The sequence below is a fragment of the Propithecus coquereli genome, unplaced genomic scaffold, assembly GCF_000956105.1.
Source record: "Propithecus coquereli isolate 6110/MARCELLA unplaced genomic scaffold, Pcoq_1.0 Scaffold81, whole genome shotgun sequence".
NCBI lineage: Eukaryota > Metazoa > Chordata > Mammalia > Primates > Indriidae > Propithecus > Propithecus coquereli.
In genome coordinates, this window is record NW_012154285.1 from 7,214,956 (window position 1) to 7,229,309 (window position 14,354).

Below are 14,354 nucleotides of genomic sequence, written 5' to 3' on the forward strand. Positions count from 1 at the left end.
CAACATGATAATCTTTGTTTTTAAGCTGATGATTTTAATCCATTTACATATATTGTAATTATCAGTAAACTCTTTCTGTAAAAGACCAGATAGTAAATATTTCAAGCTTTGCAAACCATAAGGTCTCTGTCGCAACTACTCAACTTTTACCATCATAGTGCAAAATCAGACACAGACAGTATGTACCTGAATGGACATGGCTGTGTTCATTTCAAAACCTTATAAAAACAGGTGGCTGACTGTGTTTGGCGGGCAGGCTACAGTTTGTTGATCCATTGTATAGTTTAACTTTTCTACTCTCTTACTTTATGTTTTCTCTTTTTCTGTGGTTCTTCTGTCTCTTTCCTTGCCTTTTATTTTTATTAATTGGGTTTGGGGCTTTTTAAATTCTGTTTTTCTCTTTGTTGGTTTGGGAATCATATACTTTCCTTGCCTTCTATTTTTATTAATTGGGTTTGGGGCTTTTTAAATTCTGTTTTTCTCTTTGTTGGTTTGGGAATCATATATAGTCTATTCCTATTATTTTCATGGTTATCCTTAAAGTGTGATGATTCATAACTAACCGCGTCTAAAGTTAATCATTATCTTGACGTCTCCCTCCGGTCAACACAAGGCACTTAAAACACTCTAATAACATTTCGGTTGTGACCCTCCCCACCTGTATGCTGTTCTCTAGTCTCTTAGTTTAATCCTCTGTTAGACATTATTATGTTTACACAGGCAGTTTTTATTTAGATTTACCTACCTGTTTTCTAGTTTCTCAGTTCAATGTTCAAACCTTCCTGAGTCTTAGTTCTTTTTAGGATCACTTTACTTCTTCCTGGAGTACATCCTTCCACTGGGTGAAGCTCTGTTGTTGGTAACTTATTTCGGATTTTGTGTATCTTAAAACGCCCACTTATCCCTCATTCTTGCAGTGTTCTAGGGGACTTCGAAGGTGTGGTCATGTTCTTGAGCATCTGCTGAGAGTGTTAAGTCACCAAATCGCCCTTCCTTTGTAGCTGGTGTGTCTGCAGTGCCATGAGCTTAAGTGTGTATTTCTTATGTTTTTCCTGCTTGGTGCATGTTGTGCTTCCTGAAACAGTAGATTCATGTTTTTCAACAGTTCTAGAAAATTCTCAGCATTATCTCCTCACATACTCTCCTTTCTTCAATTCTCCCTGTTTTCCCCATCTGGAATCTGATTGGATATGCACTAGACCGTCCATGTAGTTTATCCTTTCTCTGATATTTTATATCTCTTTACCTTCCTGCTGCATTTTGGGCAATTTCTTCACCTCTCTCATCCCAGCCATACTCTATCTTAGAGCATATTAATCACCCCTTAAACCATCCCATTGCGTTTTGGGAATTTTAATAGTTACATATTTTATTTCTAAAAAATTACTTTTCTTTCTTTTTACTATGTTCCTAACCCTTTTTTTTTAGTTTCTTGCTCCTTGCTCAGTTTTTAATCCATGTTTTATTTCTTTAAACATTTCACATATGTAATTTCACATTCTGTATCCAATCATCATTATACCTGAATCCGTGGTGTGCTGGGTCTGTCCCATAAAGACTCATCAGAATGGATGTTAGATTTTCAAGAATTTTGTGGGCTGGTTATTAAACATAGCCATTATTAAAAATTAAGTTATATAAATTTACAGTCGAAGTATATTACACACAGTGGCGATAACTACACAAAATTAATTGCTTTTAAATTACTTGACTACATTTTGATATTCTCTGTTATTTGTGTCTACTATCCTTGTAGAGTCAGTTGTTAAACATTACCAGCACACCAGTGCCTGAGGTCCTAGACTGTCTGTGTCTGTTGTTTTATTGTTCCTGTAGATTTTCAACCATAATCATTCACTTCTTTGAATGCTCACTCAGCGAGAGTCTTGGGGACCTACCTTGGGAACATTTCTCTTCAAAGATATTTACATTTGCTTCTGCCAGGAGCTAGAGGTCCTGCTCATCCAGGGACACTTTAGCTCCCTTTAAGGGTCCTGGCTCAAGGTCGGGGGGCTCAGTTCATCTCCCCTACCCGCTTAGGAGCTCAGCCTCTGGAACATGGCGTGGATATTTGCATAGGCTTACTGCCCACAGCTCCCTGTTCTGAATTCGCTTTGCCGGGTTTTCTTTTTCTTTTTTTTTTTTTAATTGCCTCATAAAGGTATAGTTAATATACCTGCAATAGTGCACATTTAAAGTAGCTTGAAGTACAATTTGATAATTTTTAAACATATGTATATACCCATGAAACCATCACCATGGTCAGGATAATAAACATATCCATCAGTCCCCAAAACCTCCTTGAGCCCCTTTGTAGCTCCTTGTTGCCCCCCATAACCACACGTCCCTAAGTAATCACTAGTCTTTTTTCTGTAATTATAAATTAGTTTGCATTTCCAAGAATTTTACATAAATGGAATAATCCGGTGTGTACTTGTTTTTGGAAGGAGATATCTGTCTTTCAATTAGTGTAATTATTGGGAGATCCAGTCATATTTTTGTGTGTATCAATAGTTTGTCCCTTTTTATTGCTGAGTAGTATTCCATTATGTGACTATACCACAATTCACTTATCCTTTCATCCACTGACGGATGGGTTTTGGCTAATACAAATGAAACTTCATGTAGATATATGCTTTCATTTCCTTTGGGTAATTACGTAGAGTGGAATGTCTCAGTCTTATGGTAGGTGCTGGTTTAACTGTCTAAGAAACGGTGCAAATGTTTTCCAAATTGGCTGTACCATTTTAAATTTCCACCGGAAGAGTATGAGAGTTCCAGCTTCTCCACCTCAGCAGCACTTGGTATGGCCAGTCTTTTTAATTGTCATCATTTTACTGTGTGCATAGGGTATTTCGTTGTGGTTTTAAATTTGCACTTCCCTAATGATTAATGATGCTAGAAATCTTACAGAATTTTTTCATTCCCATAACCTCTTTGTTGAAGTATATGTTCAAATCTTCTGTTCACTTAAAAAAAATCAGGTAATTTATCTTCTTGTTTTTAAGATTTACAAGTTTTTTAAATGTTATAGATAAAAGTACTTTGTTGGATATACATTCTGCAAATATTTTCTCCCAGTCTATAACTTGTCTTTTGTTTTTCATAACAGAGTCTTTTGAGGAGAAAAAGCTTTGTTCGTTTTGATGAAGTCTATTTGGTTTATTTGTTTTGAAAGGGAGAAGGGTTTTAGAGAATTCCCTTACTTTCTAGCAAAGCCAGAGCTGCATTAAAAAAAAGGTTTGCTTTAATTTGTCTAGGACCTAACTATATATTGATGAAGCATCTTTCTGAATATTTAGTTCAACCATACAATCCAAAGTAAAAGTCCCCGGTCCGTCCACTACTTCTACTTGAAACCTCCTCCAATTCTATGACTTTTACAGCTTTGAAGACACTATTGGGCTCCATTGGTTTCCTTTTTGATAGGAAATTCCTTGTTTCCAAAGCCCTTCTCATGATGTCTTCTTGGAGCCAAAGTTACTTTGCAGAGAATATTTCATCAGCCAAAAAATGTGTCTCTGTAAGATAAACAGTTGCCTGAAGGGTAGATGGGATAAAATATTTGTTTTATTTAAGAAATGTCAGTTAATTAAAATCCCATCCATCAGAGTTTACTTTAGTTGATATGAAGCCAAACAATTTGCCTTACAATTAAATTAGAATTATTCAAACAGTCTGGACCCCATTTCATTAAAGCGCTCCTGGGCTCCCATGAAACGTCTTGGCATTCTGTGTGCATCTGGCTGGCTTGATTGCTACTGCCTTTTCTTCAGATATTAAAATTATTTTCCAATAAATGCTAACGACTGAATTATAGTCATCACGCATGCTGTCTGGTCTGCCACAGCGGTGATGAGCGAATGCAGACACTTCTAATGTCTTTCTCCAGTAAATTAAGAAATCTAGTCTTAATTAACTGCTGGATGGCCAGATACACTTAGTGCTTTTGTGGTTTTCAAATGTCTTCCCCTCTTATCCTCCTTGAATCTAATGATCGTGCTTGAAACCGACAACAGGGGGATTTGAAAGGAATGTATGCACATGCTCTTTGCTTGGGCGGGGCAGTGGTTCCACTCTCCATGTTGGGAATATGTGGGGAGAAGTGCTGGTCTCTGACAGCTGATATTTCTATCTGGCTTTCAAGTCTGCAAGCCAGAGAGGGCCAGAAATGGGAGGTGGAAACTGAGGCACAAAGAGAGGCTATGACCTACCTTTGATTGCACACCTGGTCAATGGAGATGCTGGGTTCCTTTCTAGAATGGAAGAACTTGCTTCCCCAAACTGGGGCACTATGAATTCTACTGTTCGGGGCTCATTATTCTACCTAGTGTGCTTCTTAACGCACAGTATCTGAAATAACAGAAACCAAGAATGATGGTGGTCATGTTATCATCAAGTGGTTTCTCTTTGGTGCCCTCAAAACCTTCATTCAAATATATAAATGATCCATTAGTTAATGTATAAGCTGAACTGATTATCAATTTAATCAAAGATGTGATTTTTATATAAGCCTACATCAGAGCAGCCTTGTTTTAGATGTGCTGAAATAAGGTAATAATGACTGAAAAAATGGAAGTCGATCACCATTAACTCAAACTAGGTGGCATTTGCATCCAAATAGTGTTGATATTGTTATAAGATTTCTTACCTAACTTGATTCATTTCTTTCTTTCTCTCCTTCCTTTGCCTTCCTCCAGTGATAAAGAACAGTGAGTATTTTATGACTCTTTTTCCTACAAACTACTTTATCATTTTCTAATCAAGGTGGCTTGCCCCTAAAGAGAGATGGTTGAAAAAGGAACTAGCAAATTTTATATATCTAAAAAAAAGGCCAAGTCACTAAAAAATACACATCTATCCCAAGAAAAAATTTATGAATTTAAAAAAAAAATGCTACATCCAACCTGGTGAAAAGATAATGGAAGATATTCCTAAGGAGAGCCCTCAATTCATTTTGTTAGTAATTTGTGGGATTTCGGCAAGTTTAGGGACCACTCTGTGCCCTTGTTTCTGCAGCATTTTGCTGGGTAGCACTGTTCTTGGACAAGGAAAATGTTAACCCCAGTAACTGCTATCATTAATAAAAGATGATGACAATGAACAGAGCTTGTGGGTTGTTACGTGCTGGACATTTTGTTGCTGTCTCCTCATTGGAGGTCACTCTGATTTCCTGGTGAAATGTCTTGGACTTGGAGGCATTGTCTTTTCTCACAACTTTTGTGTTTTTGATTGGATTCATTTCCTAAATATGCATGACAGATTGGATGCTGGGCCCAATAAATGAGCAGCCGGACTGCAAAGCAGCCCCCTCTTCAGTGGTGTGCACACATTCAGGAACTGTGGATAGTCATTTTACCCTCCCAGTAACGGGACTTGGGACTCACTGTCCGTGTGGCCTTGGGCAAAGCCCTTTGCCTGCTTGAGCCTTGGCTATCCTGTTTGTAAAATGGGTGTGACAATCCTGCCCTTCCTCCCTCACTGGGTGGTGGTCAAATCAAATGAGATGCACAGGAAAGTTTTATAAACTGTAAAGCACCAAGCAGAGTCAGATGAAGGTGTGAATCACAACCTCACCTCACCTTTGTGTTTATAGAGAGAGCACTTGCACAATTTGCTCAGCTTTTTGGGACACAAATAACTACATCCTCAGGGCAAAAACTCTCTAAAGGTTTGGTTAACATGGACGATACTTAGCCAGGTGGCCTGAGAAAATTCTTCTCCCTGCTCTGTGCTTCAATTTCTCCATCTGTCAAATGGGAGCTTTGAACGAGCTGACTGTTGAAGACTCTTGAATGCTCTCCAGTCTCTGCGGTTGGCTGGTAGGACCCTGGCCAGGCAAGGTCTGCTTTCTATGAAGTCATGAATATGTTATTCAGGTGCGCCAGGGAGAGATGCTGAATCATTGTCAGATTTTTAAATCTGACATCACAAGGGAGAAGTTCATGACTCCAGAGGGTCTCAAGGCTCTTAGAGGCTTCCTGAATGCTGCAGGTTGAAAGGTGGAATGTATGTCCATTCTCCTCCCCTCCCTCCCTCATCCCCAGGCTCCTACCCTCCCTCTTCTTCTCCTTGCCTCCCTCCCTTCCTTCCTTCCTTCCTTCTTTTTTCCTTCCTGCCTTGCTTCCTTCCTTTATTAACAAATACTTACCAGGTACCTACTATATACCAAACACTGTGCTAAGCACCAGGAAGACAGAAGTAAGAGTATGTGTCTAGTGGGGTCTACAAACAAATAAACAGCAGTCATCAGCAAATACACTCCAGTGTATAAGGCGCTATAATAGCAGAATCACAGTGGACTATGGGAGTACAAGGAGGGCCCCCTTGCACAGACGTGAGGTCGTGACGGGAGAGCTTTCCAGGAAGAAGGGACGTGTAAGCTGAGGCCAGGGGAAGGAGGAATACCGTGCGGGAGAGACAGAGGAGTTCCAGGGAGGGAGCTCAGCACCTGCAAAGTCCAAACGTGAGAGAGAGCATGGAATTTTGGAAAAACTGAGCAGAATTCAGTCTGGCTGAAAAGGTTCCCAGGAGCCCAAGGTGCCCCAGGCATTCCGAGGACGTGGGGGAACCACACATCCCTTCGGCAGCCCGTTTAGTCTGCTGGGGGTAAATTCCCCCCACAAGGGCCTCCATGCAAGCCGGGCACGTGGAGAGCATTTTGTGGTGAGGTTGCCCCCTCTGCCCCATCCTTTCCTTCGGGATCCACTGAAGTCTCATTCCCTGCGCTGTAAAGAGACATCCTGCTGACACCTGCCATGTCGGCATCCTGGCGGTCAGGGAGGGCGAGGAGAAGAAAGGCAAGAAAAAGGATTAATTTTTTTTCCGCACACCGCTGCTGTTGAACGCTTCAGAGCCCCCATGCCCCGACAGCGCTTCCATCATCCCCTCTGGGGAGTTATAATTTATTAATGGAGACATCTGGCGGGTATCTTTTTTTCTTTTTACGTGACTATTGTGTGCATGAAATGAGGAATCGAGGTAGGAGGCAGGAAGGCGGTGGGAGACTGCCCTTTGTGGTATTTTGTGGGAAACGTCTATAAGGGGCTTCCACCTGCAGCCAGCACTGCGTTCCTTTTGGTCGGGGGCCACCGATGCCGCCGTGGCGGGCGGGCTCCTTCGGACCCGCTCAAGCTGCGCCTGCGCTGGCACCGCCAGGTAGCAGAGGAAGCACGTCTACGAGGCCAGTTCCTCGAGTGCCTGACCACGCGCTCTCCACTCGTGTTTCTTGGCAACTCCCTTGTCGCCTGTGAGCGTCAGGCATCTGGAAAAGGGACAGGTCAACTGCAGTGAACTTTGGACGTTTGGTTAGCGGCAAAACTCTTTCTTTGAATAACATTTCATTCAGATGCTCAATATTTAAGACGGTTAAAAGCGAGGCTGGATCAAGACCTTTAGTGGCCGAAGGCATTAAAAATATCACCACAAACTTTACACAACGGTAATTGGAAATAATCCTAAACTGTAAAATAAGTGTAGGAAGTCCACCAGGAGTCAACTCTTTGGGGGGACCATGGTGGATACTGTATCCGTTAGCGTCTGCTGTGTAACAAACCATCTTAAAACTCAGCAGCTTAGACAAGGGTTATTTGTTCTCAGGGATCTGGGCTCAGCTGGTGGCTCTGTCGACCTTGGCCGGGCTGACCGGTGCATCAGAGGGTTGGCTGGTCTAGAACGGCCATGGCTAGAATGACATGGTTCTGTTCCATGTGCCTCTCATCTTCCAGCAGGCCACCCTGGGCTTTCCTATGGTGACAGCAAGGTGTAAGAGAAAGCAGAAACACACAAGGTCTTTGGGGGCCTTGCCTCTGGAACGGTACCACATCACTCCCCTGCATTTTGTTGGCCATAAAATGCAAGTCGTAAATCCAGGTTAGATGTAAGGAGTAGGAATATAGACTCTGACTCGGTGAGATTAATTTCAAATTCCCATGGGGCCCATCCTTGCAATAACCCATATTTCATGCTTTAATTGAAATATCAAATATTAAAGTCTTTCCAATGTTTATGTCTTTATTTTCTTTTTTATTATTTATTTTTTATGGCTATAAAATAGTCATACATATTTTGGGGGTGCGTGTGATATTTTGACACCTGTATACAATGTGTAATGATCAAGTCGGTAATTTGGGATATCCATGACCTCAAACATTTATCACTTGCGTTGAGAACATCACGATTCTTCTCTTCTAGCTATTTTGAAATATACCAGTCGATGATCCAGGCTGCACATTTTGTTTTGTTCTCTTGGTCCCTCCCACCCCAGGGTCAGTGACTCATTCTCTTCCCTACTCCTCCCTATCAAAACATTCCATTCATTCATTCATTCTCTCAAATTCAGTGCCCACTGTACATGCGCTGTCAGGTAATTTTTCACTGAATTGTCAGTATGGCAAGGATTTGAGACCCAGTTTCATACCAAAGTATTTAATAATGAGAAGAAGAAGAAGACCTTTTTGAGCATTTACCAAGTTCTAGGATATACACTGAGGACTTTATGTACACGGTCTAGTTAATCTTCGTATGAGCTCAATGGGGTCACTAGAAAGGATCCCCTTTGACGGATGAGCAAACTGAGGCTCAGAGGTGCTAAGTCTTAATAACTTGTATGTAAGATCACACAGCCAGGCAGGAGCAGAGCCAGGAAAGGAATCTAGGCTGTGTGACCCCAAAGCCTATGCCCTGTACCCGGTCTCTTAGGCTACTGCATCTTCACGGCAGCCAGCGCTGTAATTATAGGCAGCCCCCAGGGCTGCTTAGGTTGAAGGGCTACCCTGCCAGCAGCTAGTTAGTAAGAGTTAATGTGGAAAACTCCCGCACTCACCTGGAGAGGCAGCCCCACGAAATTCTGGAGCCCAGTCTGACATCTCAGTGTGCTGCCAAAGCTCCCGGTATAGTTCACTGATTTGAGTCCTTCATCCCCCACCAAAAAGTGAGGGCATCTCCGTCGATTAAGAGGACGGTCACCATAGCCGGAGCTGCTGTTTACGGGGGCTGAGCGCTTCGTATGCATTTTCATACTTAATCCTGCCCAGGGCCCTGTGATGCTGCCCCATCAACATTCCCACTTCACAGACCAGGAAACCGACATTCAGAGCATTCGGTACACACCGCCAGCAGGTGGCAGACCCAGGGTTCCAATCATTAACTCTGCCAAGTCAAGGAGGGCTCAAGTTGGCACACAGTAGGCCCTCTGGGTATTTTCTGGATTGAATACGATCCTCTGAGTAACTTGTCCAAGGGAAGCAATACTTTGGTCTCCAGCTTTGGTCTTTTACAAGAGCCCAACACTGGCCTGTGTTCGTAAGGACGCAGAGCTGGCATCCTGTGCCAGAGGCCCTTGGCAAGGATCTCGTCACAAGGACCAATCCTCGAGGCTGCCATGTTCACGTTGCTCCCCAGCCCAGGGAGGCCTACACAGGCTCATTCTGTCCCCTGAGAGCAAAGGCTTTGGTTTGAAAAACTGATCTCGTTTCCATCTGTTTGCTTGTGGAATTAAAACCTGAAAATCCACAGGAGGCTTGCGGGTTCCCACTGAGACCAATCGGCGACATTTTCAAACACTGGATGAGCTGTTTGTCAACTGCGTGTTCTGGAGCAGAAGATGGGGGGAAGGATTTGGAGAGGTGCCGGCAGCCTCCAGCAGGACCGCTCGTCTGCAGTCTGCAGATGGAGCCAGTTATCCTAGGTGGGGCCTCTCGGCAACCCCCAACCCTGCTTACGTCCCTGGAGCCATGCGTGTTCAGGAGCTCGCCCCTCCTGTGCACGCTGACCCCAGCAATGGTGTGGGGTGGGTGTGAGGCATTGGCTTCAGGTCCGCCTGTGGCCGACCACACCCCTGACCAGATTGTGAGCTGCAGGAACATGTCCTTGGAGGGTCTCCACTGGGTACCAGGCCCAGAATCTCACCTGTGTTCAGCTTCGGTCACGGAGCCACCTTGTAAAGGCAGGAAATAAACGGAGGGGGATCAGCAGAGAAATCCAGGAAGAGACATGAAGGCAGAGGAAGGACGAATGGGGCAGCTGAAACATCCATTTCCTGCAAATCAAAACCACAATGAGACGTCACCTGACTCTCAATACAGTGAATAGAGAACCTACAGAATGGGAGAAAATATTTGCATGCTATACATCTGATAAAGGGCCAATAACCAGAATCTGCAAACAACTAAAGCAAGTCAGCAAGCAAAAGTCAAACAACTACATTAAAAAGTAGGCAAAAGACATGAACAGAAGCTTTTCAAAAGAAGATAGACTAATGGCCAATAAACATGTGGAAAACAATGCTCAGTGTCTCTAATCATCAGGGAAGTGCAAATCAAAACCACAATGAGATATCACCTAACTCCAGTGAGAATGGATTTTATCAAAAAGTTCCAAAACAGCAAATGCTAGCATGGATGTGGAGAGATAGGATCACTCTTACACTGCTGGTGGGACTGCAAACTAGTACAACCTCTATGGAAAGTAGTATGGAGATACATCAAATAACTAAAAGTAGACCTACCATTTGATCCAGTAATCCCACTACTGGATATTTACCCAAAGGAAAAGAAGATTTTCTATAAAAAAGACACTTGAATTCAAATGTTTATAGCAGCACAATTCACAATTGCAAAGACGTGGAAACAACCCAAGTGCCCATCAATACATGAGTGGATTAATAAATGTGGTCTATGTATACCATGGAGTACTACTCAGCCATAAAAAATGGTGAACTAATATCTCTTGCATTAACCTGGACGGAACTGGAGACCATTCTTCTAAATGAAGTATCGCAAGAATGGAAAAACAAACACCACATGTACTCACCATTAAATTGGAACTAATCTATACAATGTCACTTCACTGTATTTAACTGGTCACACAGGACCAGCTCTGATTTGGTGTGGGAGGGGACTACACATGGGAGGGTGTGAGTGCCAGGAGGCAGGGACCCCGAGGACCATCCTGGAGCTTGCTCCCGTACTGGTCTTCCTCCCCTCCTTCAGCACGCTCTCTACTCCAGCCCTCTGCAAAGACCATTCCCTCTGCCAGACCTTATCTCTCCCCTACCTTCCCTCACCCCGCCAGCTTCCCTTTGAGGTCTCAGCAGAGGCCAGCTACACCTTTGTGGGGATCAGAGCTTATGTAATTTAGGGGGCCCTCTTCAAGATCAAGAGGACAAAAATATCTTGCTTTTGCAAATTTTCCTAATCGCATCCTAGGGCCTGTCCCAGGCCTGTCCCAGGAGGTGGCTGTGCAAACAAAGGGCCCTAAAGCTTTCGCTCTGCCAGGATCACAGAGAATTCTCATCACTTCCTCGGGGAGCTCTGCCCGGTCCCTAGACTGAGCAACCCACCCCGCGTCAGGCTCCCTGCATGTCACCCGTATAATTAGACATTTAACGTCTCTTTTGGCCACCAGGGACCGGGTGTTTTTCAAAAAACTCTTTTTATGTTCTTATTCTCAGATAGCGATCTAAATGTCATGGACACAATAGTGAACCAGAGCCAGACAAGGTCCCTGCTGTCCTGTAATCTACATTCTGGTGGGGGGAAGGGGCAATAAACAGGTAACAAGGAAATGTCTAAAAGAGGACTTCAGCTAGAGACAGGTGCACTGGAGAAAGTGGACCATGATAACAAGAAACCAAGGAAGGCCTCTCTGAGACAAGGATGATGAGAAGGAGTCAGTCGTGGGAAGATCTGTAGAGAGAAGTGTTGCTGGCAGGGGGGACAGCAAGTGCAAAGGTCCTGAGGCAGAAACAAGGTTTGGGTGTTAAAGATTGAGCAGAGAGGCCAGTGTGGCTGGAGCCTAGTGACCAGGGGGGACAAGAGGCGATGAGGACAAAGAGGCAGGTGAAGGACAGACCAGGTAGGACTTTGCAGAATAAGGAAGAACTCTGGGTTCTATTTTTATTAAGGTAAAATTCACATACCATAAAAGTAACCATTTTAAAGCATACAATTCAGTGGCATTTCGTATATTCACAATTTTGAACAACCACAACTTCTACTTAGTTCTAGGTTTTATTCTAAGTCGATGAGACACCACTGGGGGTTTTGAGCAGGAGGTTCGAGCGGTGTTAGCATGTGTTGCTCCCAGAGGCACCTGCTCCAACGCCACACCTGGGAAGGCAAGGTGTGTTTCCACCAGCCACACCCTCCTTCCCTTTCTGCCAACAAGACTTTCTCCAAGGCATCTACTTCTCTTTCCTTTCAAACTCTTCCTTCTCTGCTCTCAGAACCAACTAGCTAAGGCGGGAGGGTAGCAGAGGAGGGGGAAGAGGGAGGAAGATGGCTATTTAATTTCCAACTTCACAGCTGCTAATGTGATTAGAGCAGCGGAAGGGACCCAGGCTGCCGGCTGTGGGGTGCTAGCTCCTGAGGATTCGGAGTTCCTGGTTTTTCCCTAATGGGGACAAAAATTTCCAGTGGTGTTCAACCCTGCATCCTGCTCAGGTAGCACACGGGCCGTGGTATTAGTGGAGAGGACACCAATTTGTCATAGACCTTGGTGTTAACTCTGCTCCCAGCAGCCTCTGGACCATCGCCGGGGCCATAGGTTCCACTCTCTCCATATTTCGGAGGCTAAACGTGCAGGCCATCCAGGTCTAGATATTAGGTGTGAATTCAAGAGATTTGTATAAACCTAGTTGGCAAGTAGTTTAAATTTATTGAAAAAAAAAACACAAAAAAGACAAAACTGTGGCCCAAACAAAACATCTCTGCACCAGGCTGGTGCTGGGGCCAACCTGGGACCCAGGGCTTCAGACCACCTGCACCTACCCAGACCTGTTTCCATGCCAGCTGTAGAGGTCTACTGTTCTGGAATCTTTTCCTGAGAACACCATTACCTTCCAGGTTTCCATGAGCTTCCTACACATGTCACTTATGGAGTGTCTACCATGTGCTAAGCACTTAAGAAAAATAAACTCATCAGAACTCTAAGAGGGAGACATGTGTGTTCCATTGCACAGATGAGCAAACTGAGGCTCTGGGAGTTATGATTCTTTTGTGCAGGCAGCGAGTTTCCCAGCAGGAATCGGGACTGAGGTTTGCCGGACTCCAGGGTCGATAGGCATGAGCGCTTTCCACGCTGCCTACCCAGGCTGTCTTCTGTCCACCCTTACAGCTTCCCAAATTGCCTTTCAGGCTCCAGGGAGGCTGGTCCGTCCACCCCAGCGGTCAGCCCGACAGGCAGAGGAAGCAGGAAGAGCTGACCGACGAGGAGAAGGAAATCATCAACAAGGTGATCGCGCGTGCTGAGAAAATGGAAGAGATGGAGCAGGAGCGAATCGGGTGAGGCCCAACACTTCCCCTCCACCTGCGAGCCACTGAGGCAGGAGGGGTCCGGGCTGGGGCAGGGTTTATAGCTTATGACCCACCTGCCGAGGCATGCCCAGGATCCGTGTTGCCTGAGGTGGGAGGGCTGGGAGGAGAAAAGAGGGAAGGGAGGGGAGAGTGGGCTGGGGCCACACTGAAGAAGGGGAAGGGGAGTGGTCTCATGGGGGAAATTGGAGTGTGTCATTGGAGGCTGCATGGGGTGTGGTGGGTGCAGGCAGAGGGCGTCTTGGCCAATCACAGCTGCACAGAGACGTGTTCTAGAGACCTCGGTGGTGTAGGTGCCAGAACATACAGCCGAGGGGAGGTTAGGAGGACAGAGAGTGGGAGAAAAAGAGACTGTGTGTGAAAGAGAGAGCACGTTTCAAAGGAATCACATAAGAGAATTGGAGGGGCAGATCCTATAAGAGACCGCATGCGAGTGGGCGGCAGGGGTCAACCCGGTGGGTCCGGACTCAGAAAACCTGGGGTCCCGTGCCAGCCCGCACGTGCCTGCTGGGGGTCTTGGGCACATCGTCTGACCTCTGTGAGCCCCGGTTTTCCCACTGACAGAATGGGGGAAATAACCGTCATGATCCCGCGGGGGTCTTGCAGGGACTGAGGTGACGCGTGCACAGTTCCAGACTCGAATGATGCTACGGGTTTGATAAGCGGTAGGAAGGAGAGGGAAGTGGGGTCCAGAGGGCAGGGGTGATGAAAACGCTTTTGGGAGAGAGAGAGAGAGAGAATCAATGAGCGAGGACGGTGCCGGAAAGCAGGGGAGCGGCACGGGGTGGGCTGAGAAGTGGGGAGAGGGAAAATGCAGCAGTCGTCAGGTGTGAGGAGTAACCGAGGGAAGGGAGTGAGCGTGCGTGTTTGGGGCACTCTTGGCATCGGTGGGAGCCTTGGCTGCCAGGACGCAGAGAGGCTAGCAGAGTGGTCTTCCCAGGCCTGGAGCTCAAACGGGAAATGGGGGCAGGGGGTGCTGGGACAACACCGCCACCCCAGGGCCCTCCCCAGGCGCCTCTGCTGGGGCAGCTATTGCCAACT

General features: G+C 45.3%; 1 protein-coding gene across 1 annotated transcript in view; it reads left to right on the forward strand.

Moving 5' to 3' along the window:
- Positions 1-14,354, forward strand: part of RPH3A (rabphilin 3A) — a 106,600-nt gene that overhangs the window by 49,502 nt on the left and 42,744 nt on the right. Inside the window, exons 6-7 of the mRNA XM_012663538.1 lie at positions 4,701-4,712; positions 13,137-13,283. Of these exons, the coding sequence (XP_012518992.1) occupies positions 4,701-4,712; positions 13,137-13,283 (159 nt within the window). The remainder of the gene's footprint in view (positions 1-4,700; positions 4,713-13,136; positions 13,284-14,354) is intronic.